A 17,790-nucleotide genomic window follows, 5' to 3' on the forward strand; every position below is an offset into this window, starting at 1 on the left:
CCTCCAGTTTGTTTTTCCCTTTAATTTTTTGGGGGCCCCAAGAGAGTAGGGCCCTGATCTATGGCTTGTTTAGCTTATACAGTCATACCTCGGGTTACAGACCCTTCAGGTTGTGTTTTTTTGGGGTTGCGCACTGCCGAAACCTGGAAGTACAGGAATGGGTTACATCTGGGTTTCGGGGGTTGCGCATGCACAGAAGCACTAAATCGCGTATGCGCAGAAGTGCCAAATTGCAACCCGCGCGCGTGCAGACGCGCCACGGCGGGTTGCGAACGTTGCGGGTTGTGAACGTGCATCCCGCACGGATCATGTTTGCAACCAGAGCATCCAGTGTACGTAAATCCGGCACTTCTTCGGACTTTCCTGGGCCACGGCCTTCGTTGGTGCCACTATGTGCTCCAGTGCGTTGGCCTGGCCAGAGACGTGTCCTTGAGCTGTGAAATGGCCTCACAGAATTGTAGAGTTGGAAGGGAACCCATTGGGTCATCTAGACCAACCCCAGCCTGATTGGACGAAGGCAGACTCAGAGCAACAGATCCTGCAGAGACGTCGAATCAAAGTTAGAAGGGACTTTGGAGGCCAGCTCCCTGATCATTTAAGGTTTCAGTTGCAGCAGCCTGGGCAAGTAGCCTCCAAGCATCTGCTGAATTTTCCCCACTGATTGATAGCCAACCGCCTCCTGCAGCAGGCTGGTCCGCAGTTACCCGTTAGGAAGTTTCTATTGAAATCTGCTTCCTTGTCGTTTTTCAACTCTTTTCATTTTGTGGAAGCCAGTTCTGCTGCACCTTCTGCTTCAGATTCTTGAGGGAAGGCCTCCTCAGTTCCCAGAATTCTATAATAATAATAATAATAATAATAATAATAATAATAATAATAATAATAATATTTATACCCCGCCCATCTGGCTGAGTTTTCCCAGCCACTCTGGGCGGCTCCCAATCGAGTGTTAAAAACAATACAGCATTAAATATTAAAAACTTCCGTAAACAGGGCTGCCTTCAGATGTCTTTCAAAAATAAGATAGCTGCTTATTTCCTTGACATCCGATGGGAGGGCATTCCACAGGGCGGGCACCACAAACCTCACTTCTTTCCATGAGGGAACCGCCAGAAGGCCCTCAGAGCTGGACCTCAGTGTCTGGGCTGGACGATGGGGGTGGAGACGCTCCTTCAGGTATACAGGACTGAGGCCATTTAGGGCTTTCAAGGTCAGCACCAACACTTTGAATTGTGCTCGGAATTGTACTGGGAGCCCATGTAGGTCTTTCAGGACTGGTGTTATGTGGTCTCGGGGACCGCTCCCAGTCACCAGTCCAGCTGCCACATTCTGGATTAATTGCAGTTTCTGAGTCACCTTCAAAGGTAGCCCCACGTAGAGCGCATTGCAGTAGTCCAAGCGGGAGATAACCAGAGCATGCACCACTCTGGCGAGACAGTCTGCGGGCAGGAAGGGTCTCATCCTGCGTACCAGATGGAGCTGGTAGACAGCCGCCCTGGACACAGAACTGCCCTGCGCCTCCATGGACAGCTGTGAGTCCAAAATGACTCCCAGGCTGCACACCTGGTCCTTCAGGGGCACAGTTACCCCATTCAGGACCAGGGAATCCCCCACACTTGCCCACCCCCTGTCCCCCCAAAACAGCACTTCTGTCTTGTCAGGATTCAACCTCAATCTGTTAACCGCCATCCATGAATTATCTATTTTAGGCTCCCCCCCCCAAGAGGGTGGCCCTCCAACTGTTTAGGACTACAACTCCCATCATCAGCCCCTCCCAATGGGAGTCATAGTCCAAAACAGCTGGTTAGAGGAGCCTCAACTGATTAGATGGCTTTTTGTGACACTCCTGCGGTTGAGCAACAGGGACCCTGTACGTACAGCTGGATTGTATGTAGCTGGAAGGGACCCCTGCGGTCATCTAGTCCAACCCCCTTCAGTGCAGGAACTGCAGCTAAATCGCATTATGATTCCTACATGACTTTTCCAACTGCTTTCATTGGCTATATGGCAGGGATGTCCAACAGGTCGATCGCGATCTGCTGGTGGATCCCTGCAAGGTTTTGGTAGTGAGTGACCTTTCCCCTTTAACCCCCCCCCCAAAACAGACGTTTCCTCCCCAAAAAACCCCTTTAAAAATGGGGCATTTCTCTTCCCTAAAAAAAGCTCAACATCTTTGAGCTTAACCCCTAAAAAACAGGGGTAGGTCACTACAGTGGTACCTTGCAAGACGAATGCCTCGCAAGACAAAAAACTCGCTAGACGAAAGGGTTTTTTGTTTTTTGAGTTGCTTCGCAAGACGATTTTCCCTATGGGCTTGCTTCACAAGACGGAAACGTCTTGCAAGTTTGTTTCCTTTTTCTTAACACCGTTAATACAGTTGCGACTTGACTTCGAGGAGCAACTCATAGAACGCGGTGTGGTAGCCTTTTTTGAGGTTTTTGAAGACTTTGGTGATTTTTGAAGCTTTTCCGAAACTTTTCCGACACCGTGCTTCGCAAGACAAAAAAAATTGCAAGACGACAAAACTCGCGGAACGAATTAATTTCGTCTTGCGAGGCACCACTGTAGATCACTGTCAGTTTTTAATTCTGAAAGTAGATCGCAGTCTCTTGAGAGTTGGCCACCCTACTATATAGCAAACGTATTTGCGTACGTCACCTGCTCTCTTTTTCCTAGGCAACAGCGCCTTTTCTGCACATAGGAGCCCTTGCGGCTGTCACCGCCCTGTCTTGGTTGGTGTCTGGGCAGTTTGCAAGAGCCGAAAGAGTCAGTGAGTAGTTGCTTGTTTCTTTCTCGTCACTGAGGGCAAGATTTGTGTGTCAGTGCTGTGTGCTGGGTGGAGGGGGCTGTACCCAGGGGTTGAACCCTGGTTGGCGAATCCTGGTTAAAGCTAACCATGGTTTACGGTTCTCCTTCCTGCAGGCATGAACTTCACCATGGTTAGAATTGAGGGATAGGGAGGGGCTTAACTTGGGGCTTGAACCCTGGTTGGTGGATCCTGGTTAAAGCTAACCATGGTTTACTGTTCTCCTTCCTGCAGGCATGAACTTTACCCTGGTTAGCATTGAGGGATGGGGTAGGGCTTAACTTGGGGCTTGAACTCTGGTTGTTGAATCATTGTTAAAGCTAACCATGGTTTACGGTTCTCCTTCCTGCAGGCATGAACTTCACCATGGTTAGAATTGAGGGATAGGGAGGGGCTTAACTTGGGGCTTGAACCCTGGTTGGCGGATCCTGGTTAAAGCTAACCATAGTTCACAGTGCTCCTTATGGCAGAAGTGGCTACACTGTGGTTAGCACTGAGACAGAATGGGAGAATTTGCATTTGTGGAGGGAAGGAAAGTCTGGAAGCCTGCAGCTTGCACCCAGCTGGCTAGCAATTGTGGTTTGATAGGAGAAAGCAAAGCGCATTCCCAGGTCGGGACATGACATGACCTGCTCACACAGAGGTTAGAGCAAAGTGGGAGTACCCAGACTGTGTGCATTGGCACGTTGCATAAGCCATGTTTTATGGCTTGGTGCAAACATGACCTTCTTGTTTATTTTATCATAGCTTTCCCTCTATTGTTGTGAAGCTAAATTCAGTGCTTTTGTAAGACAAACACAGACCTGAATGGTCCTTCAAAATACCGCTCAGCAGGTGGAGTCTTTGCATGGCATGGCTCCCTAGCACACCTGTACACCTGGATTTACCTGTGTGTTTAGGGATGAGAATTGCCTGCCTTCCACTCAGACAGTGCTCCCCCCCAAAAAAAAAATGTTTAGGGGTGCTCTCATTTTGACTAAAGAAAACCACCATTTTATAGTTCAAATTGGGGAAAATAAATACAGTAAAAGGACAAAAGTGAAATCAGCCCTGAGTGCTCACTGGAAGGACAGATCCTGAAGCTGAGGCTCCAGTACCTTGGCCACCTCATGAGAAGAGAAGACTCCCTGGAAAAGACCCTGATGTTGGGAAAGATGGAGGGCACAAGGAGAAGGGGACGACAGAGGACGAGATGGCTGGACAGTGTTCTCGAAGCGACCAGCATGAGCTTGACCAAACTGCGGGAGGCAGTGGAAGACAGAAGTGCCTGGCGTGCTCTGGTCCATGGGGTCACAAAGAGCTGAACGACTAAACAACAACAACAACAACAACAAAGATCCACAAAATATTTAGGGGTATGCGTACCCCTGCGTCCCACCCCCCAGAACAGATAGCTCAGTTAGTAGAGCATAGCTCAACATCAAAAAAACGAAGATCATGGCCACTGGGCCCATCACCTCCTGGCAAATAGAAGGGGAAGAAATGGAGGCAGTGAGAGATTTTACTTTCTTGGGCTCCATGATGACTGCAGATGGTGACAGCAGTCACAAAATTAAAAGACGCCTGCTTCTTGGGAGAAAAGCAATGACAAACCTAGACAGCATCTTAAAAAGCAGAGACATCACCTTGCCAACAAAGGTCCGTATAGTATAGCTCTGGTTTTCCCAGTAGTGATGTATGGAAGTGAGAGCTGGACCAAAAAGAAGGCTGATCGTCGAAGAATTGATGCTTTTGAATTATGGTGCTGGAGGCGACTCTTGAGAGTCCCATGGACTGCAAGAAGATCCAACCTCTCCATTCTTAAGGAAATCAGCCCTGAGTGCTCACTGGAAGGACAGATCCTGAAGCTGAGGCTCCAAGACTTTGGCCACCTCATGAGAAGAGAAGACTCCCTGGAAAAGACCCTGATGTTGGGAAAGATGGAGGGCACAAGGAGAAGGGGACGACAGAGGACGAGATGGTGGGACAGTGTTCTCGAAGCTACCAGCATGAGTTTGACCAAACTGTGGGAGGCAGTGGAAGACAGGAGTGCCTGGCGTGCTCTGGTCCATGGGGTCACGAAGAGTCGGACACGACTAAACAACTAAACAACAACAACAAGAAGAAGACTCTTGACCTCAGGGTGATGCGTTCGAGTCCCACGGTGGGCTAAAGATTCCCGGAAGTTGGAGTAAATGACCCTCATGGTCCCTTCCATCTCTACAAATCTGTGATTCTATGCCATGCAGCATAAGTCGTATAAAATAATTAGCAATCAATAAAACCACTACAGTTTGTAGAACGTTATTAATACGCTAAACATCGCAGCCACAGCAAAATTCATGCTATATGATGAACAGATCAATACGGCATTTACAATCTATAAGACAATATTAACAGCATTAGCAAAATAGCAACTAAGAAAAATAAGCCAAGTGAGTGGAAGAGTCGGCGAAGAGTTTCTGGTTCTTGTGGAGCTGGAAAAGTGTTTGTTCTGCATAGGCACAGCCTCAGGGTACAGACACGCAACAGACCTTTTGGACTGTGTTGGTTGTACAGTGGCAACTTGGTTCTCAAACGCCTTGGCACTCAAGCAACTTGGAACCCAAACACTGCAAACCTGGAAGTAAGTGTTCCGGTTTGTGAACTTTTTTCGGAATCCGAACGTGCTCCGTTTTGAGTCTTATGCTTCCGTTTTGAGTGCCACCCTTCCGTTTTAAGTGTCACACTGAGGTCTGTCTGGTTTTGCTGTTTATTTTGCATTTTTGTGGCTCTTTTTATTGTTTTTGTGACTGTGTGGAACCCAGTTCAGCTCCTGATTGATTGATTGTGTGACAGCAGTACATTGTTTATTGCTTTCATTTTATGGGTCAACAGTCTCGTTAGATAGTGAAATCCAGGTTCAATTGCTGTTTTAGGGTTTGTTCTTAAAAGTCTGGAACGGATTAATCCGTTTTGCATTACTCTCTATGGGAAAGCGTGCCTTGTTTTCAGAACGGACTTCCGGAACGGATTAAGTTTGAGAACCAAAGAACCACTGTAGTATTCCAAAATAGCTGGAGGGCACCAGAATGGGGAAGGCTGCTCTGTGGACTTCCTGAATGTCTTGGGAACAGCCTCTCCTCCCTCCTTTTCCTGGATCCCTGTTCACCATCCCTCTCTCTCTCTCTCTGTCTGTCTCTCATCTGTTTGCCTCTTCCTGCAGCCTCCCAGTTGCTGACGTTTGGAGCCTACTTTGCGGTGGTCCTGGCCCTGTACCTCATCCCTCTCACGGTCTATTCCCCTTGCATCATGGAGAAGAAGGACCTTGGGCCCAAGCCTGCCATTATTGGACACCGGGGAGCGCCAATGGTAGGTGCCCCTTCTTATGACTCCCCCCCCGTCATCTATTTTATTTTTAAATATAAATTACCATATTTTTGCTCTATAACACTCACTTTTTCCCTCCTAAAAAGTAAGGGGAAATGTGTGTGCGTCTTATGGAGCGAATGCAGGCTGCGCAGCTATCCCAGAAGACAGAACAGCAAGAGGGATTGCTGATTTCACTGCGCAGCGATCCCTCTTGCTGTTCTGGCTTCTGAGATTCAGAATATGTTTTTTCTTCTTTTCCTCCTCCGAAAACTAGGTGCGTCTTGTGGTCTGGTGCGTCTTATAGAGTGAAAAATATGGTTAATTTTGGTGCCATCTTTAACACACACACACACACACACACACACACACACACACACACACACACACACACAGGAGCTCCTTCTCAATGTGATCCTAACCAGACCACAAGACGCACCTAGTTTTTGGAGGAGGAAAACAAGAAAAAAAATATTCTGAATATATATCCTGCTTATATAGAGCTCCAGTACCACGTTACTGTAACAACTTTCTAAAACTATCCAATCACTGAACGTCGCTTTCGATCCTTCATTTGCATAACTATCTACAGTATCCTCCTGCTGGCCCAGGGTGAGAACTTCAGTACATAACAGAGACGCTCCTTCGTAGGAGATGCTTCCGAATGCCAGTTGCAGGAGCGGGAGGAGAGTTGCTCACATTCGTCGGTGCCTTTCCTGCCAGCATCAGTCAAGCGGTTCAGTAAAGGAAGGCAAAATGTGTTTGCCTGTGCTCTCTTAGACAGCTGGAACATAGTGATAGAAGAGCCTCTCTCAAACACATATCACCTTCTAGCCTTACAGAAAATAAACCTTTTTTTAAAATGTCTGGTCCAGCTTCTGGAATCCTTCCTCCTAGCCAAGTGTGTTTACTTTTGAACCTCATCGTCGTCTTAATGCCCTCTGCCCAAGGCTTTCTGTTAAGAGCAGCTAATTCGCACACTAATACTTGTTGATCTTTGGCTCAGAATGAACATATGTTCCGCGAAGAGGAATTTGTTTTGGCAGCTGTTGCTATGCCAGGAAGGAGTCGATGGCCTAATTAAAAATCTAAAGATGTCTCATTCCCCAGAATAGAGGGTGTGTGTGCTGGAGAGAGAGGTTTTTCTTCCACCTTGAAGGTAAAGATGAAAAAGGCTCAAAAGTAAACGAGGGGACATGAATCTGGCGTAATAGGATCGCCCCCTTTAGGGTCCAAAAATCTTCATTCGTTAGGTCAAGATGTCTTTTGCAGAGAGAAGGCAAAATAAAAGCTGAGAGCCAGGATAAGAGAGGCAGCTTCTAGGCAGTGATTGCAGCTTTGATAAATTCTAATAATAATACTAATATGAATCAAACAGGTAACAGCAAATTTGTTGTCGTTTAGTCGTGTCCGACTCTTCGTGACCCCCTGGACCAGAGCACGCCAGGCACTCCTGTCTTCCACTGCCTCCCGCAGTTTGGTCAAACTCATGCTGGTAGCTTCGAGAACACTGTCCAACCATCTCGTCCTCTGTCGTCCCCTTCTCCTTGTGCCCTCCATCTTTCCCAACATCAGGGTCTTTTCCAGGGAGTCTTCTCTTCTCATGAGGTGGCCACAGTATTAGAGCCTCAGCTTCAGGATCTGTCCTTCCAGTGAGCACTCAGGGCTGATTTCCTTCAGAATGGAGAGCTTTGATCTTCTTGCAGTCCATGGGACTCTCAAGAGTCTCCTCCAGCACCAGAATTCAAAAGCATCAATTCTTTGGCGATCAGCCTTCTTTATGGTCCAGCTCACACTTCCATACATCACTACTGGGAAAACCATGGCTTTAACTAAACGGACCTTTGTTGGCAAGGTGACGTCTCTACTTCTCAAGATGCTGTCTAGGTTTGTCATTGCTTTTCTCCCAAGAAGCAGGCGTCTTTTAATTTTGTGGCTGTTGTCACCATCTGCAGCGATCATGGAGCGCAAGAAAGTAAAATCTCCCACTGCCTCCATTTCTTCCCCTTCTATTTGCCAGGAGGCGATGGGCCCAGTGGCCATGATCTTCGTTTTTTTGATTTTGAGCTTCAGACCATATTTTGCACTCTCCTCTTTCACCCTCATTAAAAGGTTCTTTAATTCCTTCTCATTTTCTGCCATCAAGGTTGTGTCTTCTGCATATCTGAGGTTGTTGATATTTCTTCTGGCAATCTTAATTCCGCCTAGGGATTCATCCAGCCCAGCCTTTTGCAGTGATTGTAGCTTTGATAAATAACAACAACAATAACAAGAACCACAACAACCATAATAATAATAACAACAACAATAATAATATGAATCAAACAGGTAACAGCAAATTTAGGATGTGCAATTAAAAGTGGATCAGGTGCACTTGCAGGGAAATAATATTTCCTTTGGTCTTTCCTGAATCTTCCAACCTTCAGCTTCGTTGGATTTCACCGAGTTAAAATCCTAGAGTTGGATGGGATCCGGAGGGTCATCTAGTCCAACCCTCTGCAATGCAGGAATCTTTAGCCCAACGTGGGGCTTGAACCCACAGCCCTGAGATTAAGAGCCTCGCATTCTCTACCGACTGAGCTGTCTGTTACGAGAGCAAAAGGAAAAATCCTTTTCTCTACCTCCGCGCATAATTCCCATCCCATCTCCGCTTCCTCGCCTTTTTCTCTAGAGGAATTACAGTTTCCAGGACTGAAATGGGTGTTAATTCGTAAGTTCTTCTTCAGCGTAGCCGTGCTTCTTCTCAGCGGGTTGGAAGGAAAGTCTCTGCCACCCCTCTGATCCATAATTTAACAGACGGTTTGGTCTTCCTTTTAAACACTGCAAATCTCTTCCTTCCGGAATCGAGGTTTTTAAGATCTCCTTTAAACCAGAAAGGACAATCCCCAGGTTTCAAAGCCTTTCTCATCCTTTGTTTTATCTTTTTTGTAGAAGCCTCTTCGTCTGCAGTGGATTAAAAGGCTCATTTCCTGCTTAGGCAAGTCGCTCCTATTTTAGCTTCTTCCCCAATTTGACCTTTAGATCGGATTTTGTATTTTTTCAAAATAAAAAAAGTCCAATATTAAATGTCACTCTTGAATCTTTTAACGTGAGGGGAAGCAAGTTGGAAACATCATTGTTCCAGAGATGTATTTTTCCTGTGGGTCATAACTAGCAGGCTTATTATTATTATTATTATTATTATTATTATTACACCTACTAAATACAATGCCTCAAACCGACAAATGCTATTACACCCTCCTGAAAGGTGAATGCCAATACAATCTGAGGGTATTTCTTCTTCTTCTTCTTTGGCGATGACTCGTAGCTGAGTAAGATGTCTTCCATAAACACGGTTTTAACAATGAGTCCGTAAGTGACTGCGGAGGCCAATTCTGGATCCACACGTCCTTCCACAGTGGGGACATTGGTTTCCAGGCGGGAGTTGACCATGGTGAGGGTTTGCCAAGCGTGCCTTCCTCCTAGCACATTTCTCCCTTGCATCCTGAATTCAAGCGTCTTCAAAGCCCACAACACCTTTGCTAAAGGCTGTTCTCAAATTGGAGCGCTCGCAGGCCAGAGTTTCCCAGTTGTTGGTGTTTATACTGTAATTTTTGACAGACTCCTGAAACCTCTTTTGTTGACCACCAGCATTACGCTTTCCATTTCAGAGTAGAGTAGTTGCTTTGGAAGAAGATCATCAGGCATCCGCACAACATGACCAGTCCAACGAAGTACAGTGGTACCTCGGGTTACATACGCTTCAGGTTACAGACTCCGCTAACCCAGAAATAGTAACTCCGGTTAAGAACTTTGCTTCAGGATGAGAACAGAAATCGTGGTCCGGCGGTGCGGCAGCGGCGGGAGGCCCCATTAGCTAAAGTGGTGCTTCAGGTTAAGAACAGTTTCAGGTTATGAACGGACCTCCAGAACAAATTACGTACTTAACCCAAGGTACCACTGTATTACCAGATAATATAAGGTTACCAGATTTTTTTTCAATGAATCCCTGGACACTTTAAATACATACATACATACATACATACATACATACATACATACTACGTTCGGGACATTGATGCTGCAGCAATGGCGGTGGCAGAGGGGCAGCTGCCGCCTTGACCTCAACCGCCACGTTTCCCCTTCTCCGAGGAGGGCTGAGAGCGGCGGCGGCGAGGCTCGGGCAGCGCGATGCCTCCCTTCCCATCGGAGCAGCCCCAATCCCATTCCTACTTGCGTGCAAGCAGGAGGGGGTGGGGATTCCTCAGCTGGGAAGGGAGGCTTCCCCTTGCCTAACTGAGAGATCCCTGCCCCCTCCTCCTTGCACGCAATCTCTGATAGGCAGCGTGAAGCCTCCCTTCACAGCTGAGAGATCCCGATCCTGCTTGCATGCAAGTAGGAGTTGGGAGGCTGTTCTGATAGGCAGTGTGAAGCCTCCCTTAGCAGCTGAGTTGCTGGGGTCAGGGAAGGTGGAGGCAGCCCGGAAGCTGCACCTTTGAGCCCCTGCACCACCATCACATGGGGACTTCTGAGCAGCTCCTGAAGCCAGCCAGAGCCAACTCCTCTGGGCCATAGCTGTCAACCGTCCCTTATTTGGCGGAAAAGTCCCTTATCCCAGCACTGTGTCCCGCTGCTATCCCTTATTGATGATGTCAATTAAATTTCCCGGGTTTCAAAGGAAGCAGCTCCTCTCCCTCCCTTCCTGCCGGCCAGGGAGGAGGGAGGCTCCAACTGTGTTGCTTGGCTGTGTTGGTCACCCAATAAGGAGTCTAAGAACGACGGGGGGGTGGAGCTTGCATGCCTTGTGCTGATCAAATCGGCCGCGTTGCCTGGGGACTCGCCTTTGCTCAGCGCTTCCCAGTGGAGAGGTGACGGTGGTTTTCCTTGCTGCATCCCCTTTGCCGGGTCGCTGTGCTGTGGGAACCACCGCTTGAGGCTTCGTTTGGCTGCTGGCTGGGCTTTCTGCCTTTGGCTCAGAGGGGCTCACAAGTGGAACATACCTGTGTTTGGAAAATCCCTTATTTTGGCTGCTGATCCCTTATTTTCGAGGCTGCTGGTCCCTTATTTTCAAATCTGTAAGTTGACAGCTATGCTCTGGGCTGCTGAGACTGCCACTGCTGCGTTTCCCGGGGATATTAGATGAAATCCGGGGATGGAATTTGTCCGGGGACTTATTTGCAAATCCGGGGACTGTCTCCAGGAAACAGAGACATCTGGTAACCCTATGCTGCCAAATGCCAGGGGAAACAGAAATGCCTTTCCTTGGCACCTAAATGTTGGTGCCAAGGCTCATCTATCTGTGGAGAGCAGTCCAGTCATGGAGCCACCACCCAGAAGACCCTGTCCTGTGTTGTCACTCTCCACGCCCCCCCCATGAATGCGGACACACAGAGATGGGTCTCTGATGATGGGTGCAGGGTCTGGGTAGGTTCCTGCAGAGAGAGGCAGTCCTAAAGGTATTGACGTCCCAAGTCTCATCATGCTTCATATATTTAGACTAGCACTTCAAACTGAGCCTGGAAATTAATTTCTAGCTGGGACGGGATAAGATTTTACCTGATCGGACCTCCTGCTTCTAGACCACAAACCGGCTGCAGAATTCTTCAGCGGCTGCCATTTTTCAATCAACTAATTGCCATTTTATTAACTGGTAATAATAAAGATAATGGTAATAATACTACCTAATAATTACTTATTTTTATCTAAACAATTTATTTACCGCTTAACCACGGTCGTCTGTAGGCAGCGGACAACAAATGCAACGTGGAAAAATTAGTTAAAGTGAGCTGGGAGCCAGTGTGGTGTAGTGGTTAAGAGCAGTGGACTCATAATCTGGTGAACCAGGTTCGCTTCCCCGCTCCTCCACATGCAGCTGCTGGGTGACCTTGGGCCAGTCACACTTCTCTGAAGTCTCTCAGCCTCACTCACCTCACAGAGTGTTTGTTGTGGGGGAGGAAGGGAAAGGAGAATGTTAGCCGCTTTGAGACTCCTAAAGCCGGATATCAAATCCAAACTCCTCCTCCTCCTCCTCCTCCTCCTCCTCCTCCTCCTCCTCCTCCTCCTCCTCCTCTCCTCCTCTTCTTCTTCTTCTTCTTCTTCTTCAAGTCAGACTTCAATGATGCGTCTTCCTGTTAATCATTTGTTCACCCCCCTACTTCACTGTAATTCCTGCATCACTTTCCTAACAGCAAAAAGTTTGTTTTTTAAAATAGAAAAAAAGCAGGTTTATTGTATGAGTCGACAGAGCACTTTAATCCACTTAAATTTTGCAGACCTCTGTTTCCTTCCGTAAAAGAGTGTCCGTCTGGGGGGGGGGGCACCCACAGCATTCCCACAAAGCACCCCTTTATAGAAATATTTGTGCCATGATCTTGAGGGTTCCATTAATATATATATTTTTTCTGGTGGCCTCCATCTGTTTCCAGCGGCAAAACATCCGACGGACTCTGCCCCATCTTTTGATCTCCTCAAATTAATCTCCTCCGTATTCTAGAGATTCTCATTTGGCGGCCCGATCCCTTTCTGTGCCCGATGCTATTTTAAACATGTTTGGATAGTCGATGTTGGCATTTTAACTGACTGCTCTATCTCTTGTACGCTGTCCGGTTTGGCAGCTTGCTTAGATGAATAAATGATATTGTTTGTTCATCTTTCTCTCCTTCCCAGATGGCACCTGAAAACACTCTGATGTCCTTCCAGAAAGCGGTGGAGCAGAAACTCTACGGAGTGCAGGCAGATGTGGTCATAAGGCAAGTGCCTCTCTCTGCTCTCAGGTGCAGAGTTGAATTGTAGAGTTGGAAGGGAGACCAGGGGTCATCTAGTCTGACCCCCTGCAAAGCAGGAATCTCAGCTAAGGAATCCCTTGCCACGCTAGTTTCTTTTGCAAGTCTCCTGCCCTTGTTCACATTTCTGGGCTCGGGGGTGTGCAGTTTGCCATATTTGTCCAGGCTGAGTGGGAAAGTGAGGATGCTTTTAGGCACAGAGTTGTGGAATCAGGGAACTGGTACTTTTTCCCGAGCACAATTCAAAGTGTTGGTGCTGACCTTGAAAGCCCTAAACGGCCTCAAAGGCCCAGTAGACCTGAAGGAGCGTCTCCACCCCCATCGTTCGGCCCGGACACTGAGGTCCAGCGCTGAGGGCCTTCTGGCGGTTCCCTCCCTGCGAGAAGTGAGGTTACAGGGAACCAGGCAGAGGGCCTTCTTGGTGTTGGCGCCCTCCCTGTGGAACACCCTCGCACCAGATGTCAAAGAGAAAAACAACTACCAGACTTTTAGAAGACATCTGAAGGCAGCCCTGTTTAGGGAAGCATTTAATGTCTGATGCATTACTGTATTTTAATATTTTGTTGGAAGCCGCCCAGAGTGGCTGGGGAAGCCCAGCCAGATGGGTGGGGTATAAATAATAAATTATTTTACTGGATAACCCTTGGGTGTCCCTTACAGCTCCGTGAGTCTACATGGAACAGTGGAGGCATCGGTTGAGCGCTGCCTTGCAAATGTAAAGGCAGACTCTTTTTCTCTTTCCGTTGCACAGCTATGATGGGGTGCCTTTCCTCATGCATGACAAGACGCTACGGAGGACGACGGACGTGGAGGCCGTCTTCCCAGAGAGGGCCTACACACATTCTTCCATGTTCAACTGGACAGACCTGGAGATGCTGAATGCCGGCGAATGGTTCCTCAAGGTGTGCGGCCGAGTCTGGAGGGTGGGGTGGCATAGCCGTCAACTGTCCCTTATTGGCGGGAAACTCCCTTATCCCAGCGCCGTGTCCCACTGCTGTCCCTGATTGATGATGTCCCTTAAATTTCCCGGATTTCAAAGGAAGCAGCTCCTCTCCCTCCCTCCCTGCCGGCCAGGGAGGAGGGAGGCTCCAACTGTGTTGCTTGGCTTCCTGGCCCGGCCCCCTCCGGCCTCCTCTCACCAGTCTCGGCCCCTGGGAGCCCCTCCCCGCCGGGACTGGCAGGAGCCTCGGGCCCTTCCGCTGCCATCCTCCTCGTGGCAACTGAACTGAGCATCTCTGCCTGGGGCTTCCCCTCTGCCCGCCGCCGCCGCTCCCGCTAGGCCGTACTGTGGCTGTGCCGCTGAAGGACCCGGATGAGATGGGCAGCCTGGCGTGCCCTATGAATTGCTGAGGAGCCTTGAGAGGAGAGCGAGGGCAACCACAGAGAAAGCAGTTCAGAGAGAGGAGGTGGAGGCGCGGGTAGGTGTTCCAAGGGCTAACCGTAGAGGGGGAAAGCGGAGGAAGGACCGCAAGCGCTTCTCCCAACCATTTGTAGTGTTAGACTAGCATAGATGGTCTGATCTGCGGGTTTACTTCGGGCGCTCTTCCCCCCCCCTTCCTCCTGCCCCGCCTGATGGAATTGAGAGCTGCAGATGGAGCACGATACAGAACTGCAGCAGCATCTTCGTAGCTTGGACTTCGTTTTGCGCGAAAAGTGGTTGCTGCTTGTAGTTATTTAATTGCAGTGTTTCATCAGCTGGTGTCTTGAGCAGCAACCTCTGGAAACGAAGGGCTAAAAACCGGCACTGCTCTCCCAAATTATCTGGTCCCTTTTAACTTCGCACTTCAGCTGGTTGACTAAAATCCCTTATTTGGGCTGCTGGTTCCTTATTTTCGAGGCTGCTGGTCCCTTTATTCAAATCTGGAAGTTGACAGCTCTGTGGGGTGGGTCTCCCCTGCCCTTGCTTGCTTGCTTGCTTGCTTTGTTCAATCAATCAATCAATGGATGGTGATTGAAGCATTAGGAGGTGAGGCTCTGCTTCCCAAATTGGCCTTTCCAAACCAGCCTGGTTGCCTCCTTCTACCACGATGGATGCTTTTGAGAACAGAACGAAGCACCCCATTAATCAGCTTGAAAGACAGAGAGTGATCTTGAAAACGCCCTTGCGTCTTGGAGGAAGGTTTCCCCTTCATCCCTTCTCCTCCTCCTCCTCCTCCTTGCTTTCAAGAAAGCTCATGATGTGCAAAGCATTTGTTTGCTGCCTCCCGATATCCTTTACAAGATGTTTTGTCAGGGGGGCTGAGGGAAAAGAAAAGTTTGCAGAAACGAGCTAACGTGTCTCGTTGGTTTTCCGGAACGGGCTTTTACGTTGTGCAAAAGCTCAAATGAAATGCGGAAATCGACGGCCAGGGAATAAGCTGTCGTGCAGATGTAGAATAAAAGATGGCTTCCTCAACAAAGAAAAAGAAAAATGCTGGCTTCCAGAGCGATAACATTGAACGCTGGTCTCTCTGTTTGCTCCCCCTTCCCTCAGAACGATCCCTTCTGGACCGCCCAGTCGCTCTCCAGTTCCGACTTTGTCCGAGCCGCCAACCAGTCCATCTGCAAGCTGGCCGAGATGCTGGAGGTGGTCAAGGGCAATGCCACCGTCCTCTTAAACTTCCAGAGCTTGCCCCGGGACCACCCTTACTACAGCGCTTTCATCAACATCACCCTGGAAACGGTCCTCGACTCGGGCGTCCCTCAGCAGGCTGTGAGTTCCACGTCACTTTTGTAGGTAGATGCTGAATAATGTTTGTGGGGGCTTCTGCTTCAATCGGAGAAGCAGAAACTAGAGGTGGGCTTGGGAGAGGCTCATGGGCAAAAGAAGTTTTTTTTTCTGGGGGGGTCGCTGTAGCTTTCCGGAGGATGAGCGAGAAACGTCCCCCCAAAACCTGCCCCCTGCTCCCCACAAAATGCACTTTGCTCATTGCTGCTTGCTTCCGTCCTGAGTATTGCGGGGGGGTGGGGGTGGACTAGATGTTCCTTGGGGATCCCTCCTGATTCTATGAACTTCCTTTCCGATGTGCCTTGCCTTCTCATTGGCTGCATGGTCCTAGCCAATCAGGGAGCACGTAGTCATGGTGATCAAATGGCGACTTCATTGAAGGTGAATGAAGACTTTCCTTGCCCTCCCTGGGAATGGCCTGGTTGCTGAGGATTCATAATAATAATAATAATAATAATAATAATAATAATAATAATAATAATAATAATAATAATAATAATTTATTTATACCCCACCCATCTGGCCGGGCCTCCCCAGCCACTCTGGGTGGCTTCCAACGGGATATTAAAAGCACGATAAAAGATCAAACATTAAAAGCTTCCCTGAACAGGGCTGCTTTCAGATGTCTTCTAAAAGTCAGGTACAGTGGTACCTCAGGTTACATACGCTTCAGGTTACAGACTCCGCTAACTCAGAAATAGTACCTCGGGTTAAGAACTTTGCTTCAGGATGAGAACAGAAATCGTGCTCCCGCGGCGCGCAGCAGTAGGAGGCCCCATTAGCTAAAGTGGTGCTTCAGTTTAAGAACACTTTCAGGTTAAGAATGGACCTCTGGAATGAATTAAGTTCATAACCCGAGGTACCACTATAGTTGTTCATTTCCTTGACATCTGGTGGGAGGGCGGTCCACAGTTTGTGGTTGGTGCCATTGTCAAATCATTCCAGAGATGTTTCTCCTGCTGAGATCTTCCCTCATCCCGGAGCAGCCCTCTTCTGAGTGACAGCCCTCCACTGATTATAGTGTCCCCAGTTCAAGACCCAAACCATTTCGTGAAGGTCCATTCAATGTGGGACATCTCTTCAACCTGGGATATCTGGGCAGCTGGGAGGCATCTGCCTAGAGCAGTGGTTTGGGCGGTGACATTTCCATGTGTCCTGAGATCCTGGCGCTGTGGTCTAAACCACGGAGCCTTTTGGGCTTGCCAATTGGAAGGTCAGCGGTTCGAATCCCCACAACGGGGTGAGCTCCTGTTGCTCTGTCCCAGCTCCTGCCAACCTAGCAGTTCGAAAGCACGCCAATGCAAGTAGATAAATAGGCACCACTGTGGCGGGAAGGTAAACAGCGTTTCCGTGCGCTCTGGTTTCCATCATTGTGTCCCATTGTGCCAGAAGCAGTTTAGCCCTGCTGGCCACATGACCCAGAAAGCTGTCAGTGGACAAACGCTATCTCCCTTGGCCTGAAAAATGAGATGAGTACCGCCAGTGCCAGATTTACGTATAAGCTAAACAATCTATAGCTTAGGGCCCCGCTCTCTTGGGGGCCCCAAAAAAAATTTGAAGGAAAAAAAACTGGATGTACATTTCCATAATATAAGATAAAAATCAAATCAAATAAAACCTACATACCGCAACAGTGTTTTGTGTTGTGTAGGCTCCTATTAGGTCCATAAATCATCATATATAGCATATATTCAGCACAAAAAACAGCGACCATTTGTTGTTGACAAAGGACAGCTGAAGATATAAAGGGCCCCATTACCTTCAGTAGCTCAGGGCCTCATCAAACCTCAATCCGGCCCTGAGTACCACAACCCCATAGTTGCATTTGACTGGACTTAACTGTTCAAGGGACGCGGGTGGCGCTGTGGTCTAAACCACAGAGCCTAGGGCTTGCTGATCAGAAGGTTGGCGGTTCGAATCCCCGCGACGGGGTGAGCTCCCATTGCTCGGTCCCTGCTCCTGCCAACCTAGCAGTTTGAAAGCACGTCAAAGTGCAAGTAGATAAATAGGTACCGCTCCGGCGGGAAGGTAAACGGCGTTTCCAGGCGCTGCTCTGGTTCGCCAGAAGCGGCTTAGTCATGCTGGCTACATGACCCGGAAGCTGTATGCTGGCTCCCTCGGCCAATAAAGCGAGATGAGTCCCGCAAACCCAGAGTCGGCCACGACTGGACCTAATGGTCAGGGGTCCCTTT

General features: G+C 48.6%; 1 protein-coding gene across 2 annotated transcripts in view; it reads left to right on the plus strand.

Moving 5' to 3' along the window:
• The window catches only part of GDPD5 (glycerophosphodiester phosphodiesterase domain containing 5), a 174,794-nt gene that overhangs the window by 131,527 nt on the left and 25,477 nt on the right, over window positions 1-17,790 (plus strand). For both annotated transcript variants that reach the window (XM_077926903.1, XM_077926904.1), the window contains exons 7-11: window positions 2,674-2,767; window positions 5,988-6,133; window positions 12,776-12,858; window positions 13,643-13,793; window positions 15,365-15,583. In XM_077926903.1, coding sequence (XP_077783029.1) covers window positions 2,674-2,767; window positions 5,988-6,133; window positions 12,776-12,858; window positions 13,643-13,793; window positions 15,365-15,583 — 693 coding nt within the window. The remainder of the gene's footprint in view (window positions 1-2,673; window positions 2,768-5,987; window positions 6,134-12,775; window positions 12,859-13,642; window positions 13,794-15,364; window positions 15,584-17,790) is intronic.

Source organism: Podarcis muralis, chromosome 4 (assembly GCF_964188315.1).
Source record: "Podarcis muralis chromosome 4, rPodMur119.hap1.1, whole genome shotgun sequence".
NCBI classification, from domain to species: domain Eukaryota; kingdom Metazoa; phylum Chordata; class Lepidosauria; order Squamata; family Lacertidae; genus Podarcis; species Podarcis muralis.